The sequence below is a fragment of the Gopherus flavomarginatus genome, chromosome 17 (genome assembly GCF_025201925.1).
Source record: "Gopherus flavomarginatus isolate rGopFla2 chromosome 17, rGopFla2.mat.asm, whole genome shotgun sequence".
NCBI lineage: Eukaryota > Metazoa > Chordata > Testudines > Testudinidae > Gopherus > Gopherus flavomarginatus.
The window spans coordinates 9,591,020-9,605,110 of record NC_066633.1 but is presented as its reverse complement, the minus strand read 5'-3'; the positions used below and the strand labels follow the sequence as shown (position 1 = coordinate 9,605,110).

The 14,091-nt window shown below is 40.5% G+C and overlaps 1 protein-coding gene across 7 annotated transcripts in view; it reads right to left on the bottom strand.

Moving 5' to 3' along the window:
- The window catches only part of TSC1 (TSC complex subunit 1), a 52,605-nt gene that overhangs the window by 20,605 nt on the left and 17,909 nt on the right, over positions 1 to 14,091 (bottom strand). For all 7 annotated transcript variants that reach the window (XM_050926619.1, XM_050926620.1, XM_050926618.1 and 4 more), the window contains 11 exons: positions 11,203 to 11,395; positions 10,199 to 10,302; positions 9,258 to 9,410; positions 7,702 to 7,846; positions 6,315 to 6,469; positions 5,893 to 5,966; positions 4,100 to 4,278; positions 3,410 to 3,525; positions 2,788 to 2,911; positions 2,117 to 2,229; positions 1,404 to 1,476 (listed from right to left, as the gene is read on the bottom strand). In XM_050926619.1, coding sequence (XP_050782576.1) covers positions 1,404 to 1,476; positions 2,117 to 2,229; positions 2,788 to 2,911; positions 3,410 to 3,525; positions 4,100 to 4,278; positions 5,893 to 5,966; positions 6,315 to 6,469; positions 7,702 to 7,846; positions 9,258 to 9,410; positions 10,199 to 10,302; positions 11,203 to 11,308 — 1,342 coding nt within the window. In that variant the 5' untranslated portion in view covers positions 11,309 to 11,395. The remainder of the gene's footprint in view (positions 1 to 1,403; positions 1,477 to 2,116; positions 2,230 to 2,787; positions 2,912 to 3,409; positions 3,526 to 4,099; positions 4,279 to 5,892; positions 5,967 to 6,314; positions 6,470 to 7,701; positions 7,847 to 9,257; positions 9,411 to 10,198; positions 10,303 to 11,202; positions 11,396 to 14,091) is intronic.

The following is a 14,091-nucleotide window of genomic DNA, read 5'->3' as shown; positions in this document are numbered from 1 at the left end:
ATTAATTGTACAGATGCCATGTGTCATCATAAGACTTAACAATACGATATCTTCCACTTCTGCTGAAATAGTCTTCAAACAACATTCTCCATCCCTCTAGATCCTCCCCAAAACAGGAGCGTACCCCATTTCTGCTCCACCTGCAAATCAAAGAGTCCTGAAGTGTTAGGTCACTGGTCTCTCCAGAGACAGCCAATGTGATTTTGAAATGACAAGAAGTGCTACTGCAGAGTGAGATGAGTTAGTCTCCTCCACAGAAGAGAAGTATGTTGTCTGCAGTTCTCCTACCCACGAAAAGGAAGGACAAAGCTTAAGTCTCAAATATGTTTGCACTGCTAGATTTCCAGGCCACCTCTAAACTCCCTTTAAAACACTGATCTTGCTCCAACAAACAGTACTTACGTACAAAAAAAGCTTAACTGAATGAAGGCAGTACAAACTAAACCATATGTGACTGAATAACAGATCAAAAGTCTGAGACAGCTGATAGAGAAGCACATATTAAGCAGTGCAGGGATAGAAACCATAGGTTCACAACTCAGGCACAAGTTGGGAAAGTCTTGCACAAATGCCGAATACCAAAAAGTTCAGATACCAGTGTTGCAAGACAACTCCACTGTGGAAAGCCAGTTTTAAATTCCAGTATCTTCTCCACCCTGAAGACATTTCTACAGCAGTTCTTTAGAACCTTAAATGTGGTACCATCCAAGTCCTTTCCCACCCCTTCCAGAGATGTGTGGGTGAGTGATAGAGGAAATGGCAAGTATAAATTCCATTTCCAATAAGATACTTTTCTCTCATTCTCTACAGATTTTACTACTCCATGTAGAACTAGAAAGAGTTCTCTCAAATGCAGTGATATAGTAACACTGCAGGAGCATGAAAAAATACCAAGTTGTGCTTCCAGAAGCATTTGAGTCTATCCTGAACAGCTGACACAGTGAAGGAACACACATGGGCAGCCTTACAGATGCATAACACTGCAAGTCCTTTTGCAGTTGAGGAATCTAAGCGTAAGACAGCTTCCAAAGATCATCCTCAAAACTTGAACTTCTCCTTTTTAATCTTTTGCAACCTTCACTTTAGTGCTGTGTTCCAAAAACATTAAATATTTTAATTGTGGAACACTGGGGTTGGGTTGAGGGGCAGCTAAGAAGGCAGTCCACACAAAGCATTTCTGGAGGTGAATAGTTAACAGGAAACAAATCAAAAGTTTTTATCATATGACATTAAGCTGAATCATAGCATTAGAGTGAGATTCTGGAACCACTATGGAATGGATGGGGAAAAAATGGAGAAGGGGCAGGGGAGAAGTATTCTGTAACTAGAAACATTTATCCACAAATGAGATCACTGCTTTGGGGTAAGACTATTGAGAGGTGGGAGAAGAGGATGTAGTTTACCCAACGCTTTCTCGCTGTTTATGACATTTTGCTGTCGGGACAGCGAAGGCCTCCCAGGATCCGGTTTGTCCTCCTGGAAGAAAATAAGGATTCTTTGCAACAAACATCTATCACAAAGCAGCCTCTAGTAAAGGGGTAGGCAACTGATGGCATGTGTGCCGAAGGTGGCACGCGAGCTGATTTTCAGCGGCACTCACACTGCCCAGGTCCTGGCCACTGGTACAGGGGGCTCTGCATTTTAATTTAATTTTAAATGAAGCTTTTAAAACATTTTAAAAACCTTATTTACTTTACATACAACAACAACAGTTTAGTTATATATTATAGACTTATAGAAAGAGACCTTCTAAAAACGTTAAAATGTATGACTGGCGCCCGAAACCTTTAATTAGAGTGAATAAATGAAGACTTGGCACACCACTTCTGAAAGGCTGCCGACCCCTGCTCTAGCACATGTTCAGTGAGAGGGAATTTTTCGAGACAGATGACTTAAGTGGCACATCAATAAAGGACTTCAGAGTTGGCTAACCCAAATATAAATTGCCTGAAGTTATAGGCAATTTGTTAGTTTGTGTTAAGGTCCAAACTATACTTTTCATAATTAAATACTTTTGATTTACACACAGACAACCACGATCGAAAAAAAGGTTCTCACGAAAAGTTAAACCAGAGATTGAAGCCAGCTTTGCCTGGCAGTTACATTTTGCCTTTACCTTCTTGGGAGGTGTGGCAGCAGCTGAAGGGAGTGAAACATGCACAAAGTCATCTGAAATGCAGGGTGGAGGAGGGGAGGTGGCAGGTGTTCCTAGAGGGGTTCCTTTTCCACCTGCTCAAAAGGCAAAGAAAAGGTTAATCACCATTAAAACTCCATATCCTTCTTAATTTGAGTTAATTTCACATTCATAAAGTTCAAGTAATACACACTTCAAATGATCTGCCATTCAAACCTCATAATTTTCAGTTTCATATAGGACATCCAGTTTTCAAACTTTAGTACTTAACTTGGGGTACCCAGTTCTCTGTATCAGTGTTCATATTAGAACTCAGCTGTGTTAAATGAGCACTTGGATGTCTAAATGCTGATTTGGAGAACTCAAATGCAGAACTGTCTGTTCCCATTTAAGACGCCCATTCAAAAAATTGTATGCTCCATTCAAGTGTGAAGTAACGATATAGTTAAAGACGTCAAAACTTACAAACAGCAAACTACTTCAGAGAATTTTTAGGGGAAAAGCAGTTTAAAGAAGTTCCAAAAACACTTAGATTCACCTTTAAAGAGCCTGTACGCAACCCTAAGTACCTACAAAGATATTTTTAAAAAGTATCACTTCTAGACCAAGTTAAAAAACCCATTAAAATGCTAACTCTGAAATGCAGTACATACCAGGTGTGCTAAAATATTTGCTATAAGGCTGTGATGAAGTTTGTGAGGACTCCGACGAGACAATTCCTGGAGAGGTTGGTGGAGTGTTCATACCACAAACTGCAGAGGGGCTCCAGATGGCAACCTGTGTCACAATATAAGCAAATCAATTAGGCATATGTAATAAAAACCTATATGAAACACACACATCTGGCCCATGCTCAATGTCAAAACCAAAAAGGTATCTATGAAGATTACATTTACTATACCAGGTACAGATTTTGTACTAAGAAGCTGCAATGCTTGCTCAACTGAAAGCAAATGCTCCTATTTCTAAAATACTCAAATCCAAGGAGAAGTCAATTTAAGGAGAGAAGAGTGACCATCTTTGTAATAACATGCTGGTGTGCCATGGTTAGGTGCATTAATAATAATAATATATGGCGATATACCTATCTCATAGAACTGGAAGGGACCTTGAAAGGTCATGGAGTCCAGCTCCCTGCCTTCACTAGCAGGACCAAGTACTGATTTTGCCCTGGATCCTTAAGTGGCTCCCTCAAGGACTGAACTCACAACCCTGGGTTTAGCAGGCCAAAGCTCAAACCACTGAGCTATCCCTCCCCCTCCCATTGTACATTACCTGCTGTGGCTCAGTTGACAGCCGCGTAGATTGTGGGCTCAGAATCTGAGGTAGTTGCCCTTGCATTTGTGATAGGGTTAGCCTAGGAGTGGAATAAGGGGTAGAAGTGGAAGTCCCTGGAGTTTAAAAAAAAGGAACATTCACGTTAGTTTATCAAATCCGATTTAGGTCTTGACGGTCCTTCTTGCAGATATTTACCAGTTTTTATTTAAAAAAAACAAATCCACTCACCTGTTCCTATACACAATCTGGCTATTGGAGAGCAGATTTATCCCCTTCCATCCATGCAAAATATATAACAATAATTTTAAGTGGCTAATGATTTGGGGTGTCTCAGTATTTGAGTGTGCAACCTTAAAGAGGCCTAATTCTCAAAAAGTGCTGAACACTTGACCAGCTAATCACTACTGTCAATTATGAGTAAATGACAGACAAGGCAACAGGAATGTTCTTAGCTCATCCTTCAAGGGAAGAAAAAATAAAGTCACAGCTTTGTGACTTTGCTAGAGAATAGTAATAACAGGACTTCATATGCGTGTACAGAATAAGGAACAAAACAACTTTTCTTTTTGCAAAAGTAGCCTTACAGAACAGGACTCCAAGAAGGGTACATTAGTAAGAACTGTGATTTTTTAATAAACATAGCTGGTCTGCTTCCAATGGATATTAAAAGTCCCAATTAGCTCTTACCATAGTTGATGTGTGTCTCAATATAAGGACTGGCATTGGGGTCAATTTGACGAGACTGCAAGCGTAAGCTGACTGGCTGAGACACAGAGTAATAGCTGTCTTCATATGAGGCTTCTTTTGGGTCCAGGGAGATTTTGGCACATTCTATCACAACATCATGAGTTTCTAGTCTTTTCCACCTGTAGACAGTTTTTGGAGCCAAGAGAGTAAGTTAGTCTTAAATAAGCTAATTAGGATTATAAATCAAGGTTCCTGGACATATTAGGAACTGGTTTGTCAGATGGCTCATTTGTGTTCCTGCCAGCTTTGCATGATCCCAGCTGAAACGCAACTGAGGCACCATACAATTGTGTGCCCTGCAGTGTTTTAGACAGTTTACAAGGAAATAGATGACTCATAAGAGGTGACTCCAGTTTGGCAACATAACAGCTTTGAAACAGATCTATTTGAACCCAGTAGGGTCTTCTGTGGAGCACTATGGAAAGGAACAACAGCATATGAAGTCTTGAATGGTCCTGAGCTTCAACACATGGAGAGATCAGATCAGCTACCCTCAGACGTTGGGAGTCTAAATTTAGACAAACCAGCAGTGCAGAATCTGAAACTATTTTGCAAGTTGCTATCTGGTATGCCAATTAAGGAGTTTCACCTGTTTTAAGTTTTGGGCATAAATATTCTAATTTCTTTCTTTCACTCTGAACACCTCTTCTCTGTATAACTGAGTAACTAAATTCAGCAGTCAAATTAGAACAGGCCAGGATCTCAGAGGATGTAAGTTCATTGCATGTTCAAGTATAGTAAGAAAAAATGGGAAGCTATCCATTTAGAAGCTGCTTTGCTTTTGGCCACAAGATAAAATTTGAAGCAAGACAGTTTATGCAAAATACTAACCCAAAGGGCTTTAACTGACAATTCTGTGCCAATCTAACTCTTTAGAGGTGCTGCCCCCCCACCCAAATGCAGCTAGCAGAAGCCTGCAAAATTGATCACTGAGATAGTCAATGGGTTCCCATTTAGTAGTATTTTCCTAGTGGCTCTGAAAGCAGGGGAAGAGCACTATTATGCAGGAACAAGAGTCAATTTCTCCTCTTCAGTTGCTGGGCCTGTGGAGACAAGAGAAAAGCAGCAAGTGGTGCTGCTGCAGGCAAATGGGCCTATTTCTAAAAAAGCTAGTACAGCTGAGGCCACATAAAAACACACCTGTTAAAAGAACTGATCTGTTAACCGAATCAAATTTTCCAGGCACCAAATCAGATACACTGAAGCCATTTTAAATACTTAAATCCTATCAAGCACTTTCAATGAGCCAATGGTAAAAAAACACAATCTTAAAACTTGACCCAGTAAAACAGACATGAGTAACTGATGTCAAATCAAAATGCTCATAATGAGACTGCAGATTCCTCTTTATTTTGTTAAAGAAAAAGAGCAAATTAGTTGTAGATAGCATTGTTACATCACAGTAGTACTAACTGGTTTCTACCATAACTAAAATATCTTCCTCGGGTATTGTAATTATCCACCCACCAGATACAAAATGAAGTTCAACCCCCAAACAAACCTCCGGTAAATGACCTGTTCCAACAATTTGTGTGTCCCCACCCCCAATTGTAACCTAGGATGCAGAAACCATACATTTTATCTGGGGTACCTTAGAGTACTGATTGCAGAGTATCACTGGCATAGGATTTTTCTGTTGACAGGCACAACTTTCTGTTGTGAGCTTCCTGAAAAAGACCATCTAAAGACTGCTCATTCACAGCTTTTCCTAATAGAAGAGTGAATGTATATACCTTCGTGGGTCCAGTTCATGGTCCTTGGATCCAGTCACTAATTCTGGATGAATTCGTACATGTTCCATCATTGGCTGGAAAAGTGGGGGCAAAACAGATAAATATGTATCTAGTGCATCTAGAAAAGCTTTGTACCATATTAAACTCCAAAAAATGGAGCACCAACAAGTAGCTCCAATAGGCAAGGGCTAAAAGTTTAGAGGACAGTTACACAAGCGAGAAAGCTAGATTAATTGTTCAGACTTGCTTGTATTTAGAAAGCTGTTCTTGCTTCTGCCAGTAATCTGTCATGATCCTGTTTCACTGCACAGTACTCAATCCAATTATATCAATGCAGCAGCCCTGTTTGGCAGATAACTACAAACTTGCAGCTATAAACTACACATTTTTCTTAGTGGATATGAACATAAGCTATATTTTACCTTGACCACCTCTTCAAAAGTCTCCAAGTTTTCCTTCATACTGTAGTGAGAGCGCAGAAAGGAGACAAAGTTGCAAGGATACATTCCATAAAGGCGGTGAAAGAGAGCATAAACACTGGCATGGAGATGGACGAGATAGATCTCTGCCACATGACCTGGGGGAAATAGTTGGAGCCTTTTTACAAGATTGAATTGGAGGAGAGAAAGAAGAGTAATTCTGCTGATGAATTTTGAGTGTCAGAAGTTGAGAGAGAGTGCTTTAAGAATGCCTGTTATGATTCAAGACAAATGACAGTTTGGCAATACCAAAGCTTAGCAATGCTTAAGACCATCAGCTGTACGAAAGGAGAGGCCGCACTTGTACGTCACAAGTGTCTATCAGCTCTGAACTAAACAGTAAACCAGGAATGGAGTATTCATTCACACTGTTATCCTGTGTTTGTACAGAATCTAAGGTCCACAACTAGGGAGCCTACAGCTACAGCAATACACATCATAAATAGTCCTTAAAACAAATCTTTACTATTCAGATTGGCTCCTTTGCAGAAGAGTTAATTTTTCAACAATTGTAGTTTGCATGACTGATTAAACACTAAGCAAATCAATAAAGGACATCCCTTTCAGCTCAAAGTCAAATAAAAATCTGATAACCACGGGGGGGGGGGGGGGGTGGTAGGAGAGAATCACAAGTTTGAATTGTGTAACTACTGGCTTGTCTTTCTGGCCTGTAGGAGCAGCTATGACATTAGTCAATGCCAAAACGGCCTTTCAAATCACACCTCTATATACTCAACTATGGCGTTTCTTCACAGGGTCACACAGACAGAAGACACACAACTTCTAGAGTTGTGCCCCAAAATGGCTTATGGATTTTCAGAATGGACTAAGACCAATCAATGTTAAAATGAAAAGTCTAATATGACCAGTACTTTAGAAATTACTGGATCAGAAGCAGTGTCAGAAATTCCTACCTCCATAGCTAACACTCATAACTCAGAACCTCCAAACTGGCACCTGGTTCGAGCTAGTTGTTTTCTCTCTCACCTTTCCATCTAGCAGACCTAACTGTCCATCCATATCCTTGGAGCTCTAAGAGTTGCATTCCTGCCATGTAGTGGCAGCAGCAGCACTACTGATCTTAAAGCATCACGGAATCCCTCATTTCAGAGTGTTGCACCAATAAGCGCCATGGTGCAAGAGCAAAATCCAGACATTAACTGTCAAAGAAAAGGAACAGCTTTTGCATTTAGTATCTAATTTTCCCCATTTAACTAACCCCAGGAGTCAGAACTGCAGCCCACCACTAGTCTCCCAAGATAGAGTGCTCGCCAGCAGTCAGAGAAATGGTGCTACTGAATCATACTTGCAACAAAGTCAGATCTCTCACCTGGATTCTTCAAGCACCAGGATGAGAGACGGCCAAATATACCAAAGAAATCATGAAGGTACATTTTGCCAGACTGTGGAATCATTGGCAGCATGGTTATTAACACTAGAACACCAGTGGTGAGTACTACTACATCTGTGTCAGTCTGCAATGAAGAAAAGTCATATTAGTCAGAATTCAAATGGAGAATCTTCATTTTTTCCTGACGCAGCACTAGTACACAAAGGACATCGCATATTTACACTCAGATAAGGCTCCTTACTTTAAGGGTGCCTAATCTAAACCTATCAAACCTTGGTTCACTATCACACCTGCCCCTTTAATCTTGCAGATCCCCAAGAGAAAGTCAGGGATTCCAGCTACTATCCTGTCTTCCAACCACTGACCTGCTGCCTAAGAATTTGTTGCCTTCCTTCAAAGGCAGTCTTTATACCTGTTCCTTATCTGAATGGAGAGAACTACTACCGGATTACCTACCTCTGCCTGTCTAGAGCTAGACATGCTCTGCCCGCAGAGCCCAAGAGATTTGAAATTTGATATGGGTACCTCACAGAGCTGGCAGACGACTAAAACTAGGCCCCAGCTATCCTCAAGTTAACATCTCTTAAATGCATACAAGCCTCTTTCTGTGCAGCCACACAAGTTAAATACTATACCTATTATAGTAACAAGGCCAAATACATGATAAAAATGAAACCATATGGACCAGAGCATAATAATCTGTATCTTAAGTTTAGAGCTTCAGTATTAAAACTTAAGGTTAGCTACAATCAGTTTGTCAGATTGCTGACATACACATAAAAAAACTGAGCACTGCTGAAACAAAACACTGATGTTAGCTGAAGGTACTGTTGCATTGGAAATCTAAGGTAACTGAAGAGGTCCCAAACTGTAAATTCTGTCTGCCTGATGCCTCCAATATGAAAGAAAAGAAAAAAAGCTTTATGAATAGTGACTCTACTAATGCTAATCTACTATTATAAATAATTATGCAAATTTCTGTACCTTGTATTCATGTATCTTTGCAAACTTCAATCTAGTCTCATAACACTCATGTGAGATACACACAGGGTATATAATTACTACCTATTTATCAGATGGGGGAAACAAAAGTATAGGACAGTCAAGTGACTTGCTCTCATTCTCTCAGCAAGTTAGTGGCACAGGAAGGAAAAGAAACCAGGAGTCTTGACTTGCAGTCTTTCTGCTATCACAAAACACTGTTTTCTCCCTATATTAACTTTAGTATCTTAACTTTTCACATGTTTTCATAAAGCAAAGGATACAAAGTTGTACAATTTAGGGAAATTCAGTGCTTATAAAACAAGAAACATTCTGACCTAGGGTTGTCAGGGATCCACAGAACATCTACTATGTGGGAACTGACAGTGTAAGCTTCCTCCACCAGTGTGCGTCAATGGAAATGGAGTACGTACTCACTATTTTGTCAAAATTTTCCTTTCTCCTAACCAATTTATGCAAATAGCACCCAGATATTACAGCAAGTGCCCCTTATAACACATGTAATAAATGCTCAGTGTTGACATAGTTCTTACCTTAAGACACTTCAGTAAAGAAAGCAGGAGAGGTGCTTGAGAAAGTTTATGTTTCCAAGATGGCTGTCGTCTTATCACATGACCCAATAGTGAGAGAGTATGTAAACGGGTAGCAGCTTTGCCCATATATTCATTAATTTTGTCCAGTAAGTGCTGAAACCAAAATTGGGGGAGCGGGCAGAAGAATAGAAAATGAAATGAAATGTTACAGAATATTTACAGGTACCTGATGAACAGGAAATGACACCAATCTGTATGTTTGACAAGTTGCTCCTCTCAGTTATAGGAATTAAATGTGTTTTACAAGTGTGTCTGTGGAGCCAGATTGAATACAACCCTGTGAGCACAACACTGGGATATAGATTAAGTCTCTGTGTGGTGATACTGACAACAAAATGTTTTTCAAAACAGAATTTGTCATTGTGCTTGGAAACACATTCTGCTCCAAAGTATTCAGCCACTGCAGAAAAAGCAGCTGTCAGTTTTGCCAAGTGTTCATTAAAAAAATTCCCACATGCCTGCAAAATCCATGTATATTCTTGTGCAGCTGCACTTCCTCCTCCCTTCAATGGGTAACAAATCTAGTAACAGTAATAAGCAGCTGCTGCCGCGAGCCGTAAAGCAATTATATTACAAGTAAAAGATATAAATATTTGTATGAAAGATCTTCCATGAGCTTTGTAATTTCATCTCTTGCGATCAAGGTGTAAAGCTGATAACAGTCATGGACCCAGTTTAAGTAATCCATGAAACAAAATGAAGTTTTGTGTTTGAGATTTTTTTTTTTAAACTAACCTACTCTTACTACACAGATAAACACAGCAATTGATTCTACATCGAGGGAAAAGAAGGATTTTAACTGGCCTTCTATTTAGAAGCTTCTCTAATATTAGAGTAACATCTGCCATGCTCCATGTTCTCCAAAAACTAAGTTATTTTACCTTGTCATGAGGTTCTTGCAGTGTGGACAGGATCTGCAATGCCTGCTGAGAATTGTTTTCCAAGTAGTAATCTACTAGCATATTCACAAGCATCGGTCCACGATCTATCAGTTTGTTGTCAGCAACAAAAAGGAATAGGACAGGTTATAACGAACAAAAATTTTCTACTGTAAAAGATAAACATAACTGCAGAATTGAACAACATTCTTACAAGTGCCTCTAGGAAGTTAACCAGGTTTTTAAAAAGGAGACTTCTCAATTACATTCTCCCATCCCCAAGTGTCTTTCTGACTGTCCAGCCTGGTGAGAAAGAGGAAACAGACCTTCCTAAAAACTGACAACAGGATTTCCTAAAGTGTCCCAAACTAAATGATTAGACGTGTGACACTGACTAAAACTTTCCTATAGAGTCTACAGCCAGTGTTCCACGCTGCTGGGTGGAGTCTGGCAATCAGTTGGATTCCCTCTTCTGTTCTCCACATGAAGCAAGTTTAGGGGCAAGGGGAGTAATGATGCTGTTCCACATTGAAATGAGTCCACTAATAGCCTTAGGAATGCTCTTAGTGGTAGCAGAAAGCATTCGTATAGCAAAATGAAGAATGGCATTTCACAAGATGAAGTCATTGTTTGAAATGAGTAAAGTGGATGAAATACCTTCACTTTCTGGACATACTTGGTAGGAAGGGAGCGTGATATCTACTCACAACGGGGGTGTGCGTGTTTACTTTAGTACACCATGAAACCCTAATAACCTTATAAAAGGGTCAAGAAGGCAGTCCCAAGGAACCAGGAGTTACAGTTTATCAGATCTTCCAAGAAGTGTCTCTTTTAGCAAGAGGAACAAAAGGAGCATTAATCCTTGAAGCAATCACTGCCTCTGACATAGAGGGTTTCTTCAAAGTCAGGAGCATTTGCAGGAGCTTTGATAAGGAACTTCAACTTTTTGCTTATTTCTATACAAAGCTTCCTCCAACCCTCCAGTTTAACGTCTAAGAGGCACATACCAGAGCTGAGGTTATCTTTGAAGACAGCTGTTATATCTTCCTGGACAAGCAGAACTGAAGAATCCAACATAGAGAAGAGCTCACCAATATTTGCTTGCTGGGCCATTCTGTTTACTACTATAGGCTTATACACGTCTTATGTGAATGTGCAAGTTAAAACTTCTTCAGGTTCCTCATTGATGCCCCTACCAGCCTGGAAAGACAGAGCAGAGTACAGATAACAGAATATATCTCCCTCATTCTCTCTCATCTCAAAGACCTCATCACTGCTCTACTGGTAGCTGCAATATTACCCTTTTTGACAGTTAAGCGCCAAAAAAGTTTGTTAGTGCAGAGTTAAGGCTGCCAAGTGATAGCTTGTACCCTCCCAGAACATCGAGTTCAGCAGAACTCAAACTTCTGAAAACCAGGAAATACAGAGTTACAGTGGAGAAATATATTGGAGCAGTTTGGGAGAGCTGTGATTGAGGAGATCTGGGCCTGAGCCCCCTATGTACATTATCAAAGGAAACAGGTGCATCTGTACTATGAAGCTCCAGTCTACATTATTTCAAATACAGAATTGTGTAGGTTGTATCAGTGGCAGGGCACTGGGGTCTCTTTGCCATAGGTACTGCCAGTAGTGAAGTGGGATATAAGAGCAGTCTGTGGATTTAATGATGGGTACAGGAAAGGATACGTTTAGGCGGTATCCTGTGTTCAACTGTGCAAGAGTTATAAAAGGGTATGAAATAATTGTTACATTTTTTAAGTATGACATCGTGTTGGGAGAAGAGGCTCAGTGTCTGAGCACAGGACAAGGGCACATTACCTTTTCACTGTAAGGTGGACTGAGTGAGAATGTGTGCATCATAGGTACATTGGTACATCGCTGAAAGACGGCAAAGTTAAAGTTGCAATGGCATTTACCACGACACTATATTTCCTGGTTTTCACAAGTCTGAGTTTTGCTGAATTTAATTTTCTCAAAGGGCACAAGCTATCCCCAGGCAACATTAACTTTGCAATAATGACATGTTTTGCTATTTAGTTTCCAAGACTTTAAATAGAAAAAGAGAAACCTTTGTTGGTAGGCAATAGTGGTTTTTTATACAGTTATAGTTCTCACACGGTTTGCAGATGATATGCTGCTGTAACTATGCAACAATCAAAAGACCCTTGGCAGGTGTACACTGAGAACTTACATCACCATAGGTACGTCCCTCATAGGTTTGAAAAATCCAAACCACTGAGAGATGTAGCTATGCCAATCTAACCCTGGCTATAGAATTCTACTTTCAACCTAGTGATATCTTGTGTTGACTTAGCTACCACCACTTGTGGAGGAGGATTAACTAGATCAATGGAAGACCCTGCCCATCGGCATAGGTAGTGTCAACACTGAAGTGTTACAGCAGCGCAGCTGCACTAATGTAGCGGTTTAAGTATAGACATATCCCTAGCTTTTATATACTGCATTTCACCAGAAAATCTCAACTTTACATCATTATCCTCATTTTACAGATGGGAAACTGAGGCAAAGAGGGGTGAAATGACTTGCCCAACGTCACTCAGCAGGCCAATAGCAGAGCTAGGAATAATCCTAGTCAAGTGGTCTTTCCATGAAGCTGCATAGTCGTTCTGATTTCTCAGTGCTCCTCTCTCATCCTGTATATTTTGTGATAGTGGAATTGGGATAATGATCATGCTTTGAAATATACTCAGTGTGTAGTTGCTAACAGGGCTGGTGAGAGAAATCTCATCCATGGTCTATGTCCCAAAACCTTGACAGTTTTATTACCTGGTTGTTACAGTAACTTTCAGGACTGAGAGAAGACTGATTTCTCTCTCTTTCCTTCTCTACACCCTGGACCACCACTCCCCGCAACATGTAGCCTCTTGACAACATTTCCAGCTCCTCCTTCCTTTCCCATTCCATTAAGCCCTTAGTTGACACTGCAGAAGCCATTAATACGTAAGAAAAATCACTCCTTGCTCTCTCCTGCTGTATGCTGCTGCATACACGTATCACAGACAACAGCTTACTGAAGGGTGGCAAACTACCTTGGATATGTAGACAAGCTGCACAGAGCTGGGCCCCTCACTCCCATTTCTCACTTCCAGCTGGGCCTTCTGCTTCAGCCAGTCTTCCCCTCCCAGGCCCCAGATCCACCTAATCTGCCCTTCCTCCAAACCTAGCCCCTCCCCCACACATTCTGATCCGCTCTCTCTGAGCCCACATGGATGATGTGTATCTTAACTATTTATTTTCTGCTGTTTTCAGATGTTTAAACATATATTACTTTCAGTCCCCCCACCTCATATGGAGGGGCAGGGTGAGGGGCTCAGACCCATGAAGGGCAGTAGAGGTCCCCTACATTCTAGAGTACACATACTGGAGAGGAAAATTCAGGGCTGACCCCCCTCTCCCAATTCCTCTGCTGCTACTCATTCTCCAACCTATTCCTAATCCTTACTTCTTCCCCCTTAACCTGAGCCCTCTCCAACCCCGCTTCTCTCCCCAACCTCTCATTTCCATTTATTCTCCCCATAATACCCCCATCCCTCACTTCGGGCCTAAATCCTCTCCCTACCACCACCTATGCTTTTACCCCTCCCCTTTCAGTAAGCATTCACACCTGTAATTTATTTTCTTTTCAAAAAATATTTTCACACCTTCTGAATATTCTGCTGTACTCAGATAGCATTTCTCCTATTAAAATGCTTGACAGAGACAGATTTTTCTAAGCTGTTCACAGTTCATTCTCAGTGTGACATTACACTCCATATTCTTTATTAAAATATGCTTATGATATGGATATGACATAACTAAGATATTTTTAATGCAAGATGGCTCATGTAAGATATCATTGGAAAGGTTATGATTTACTGAATGGGATTATCCAATTT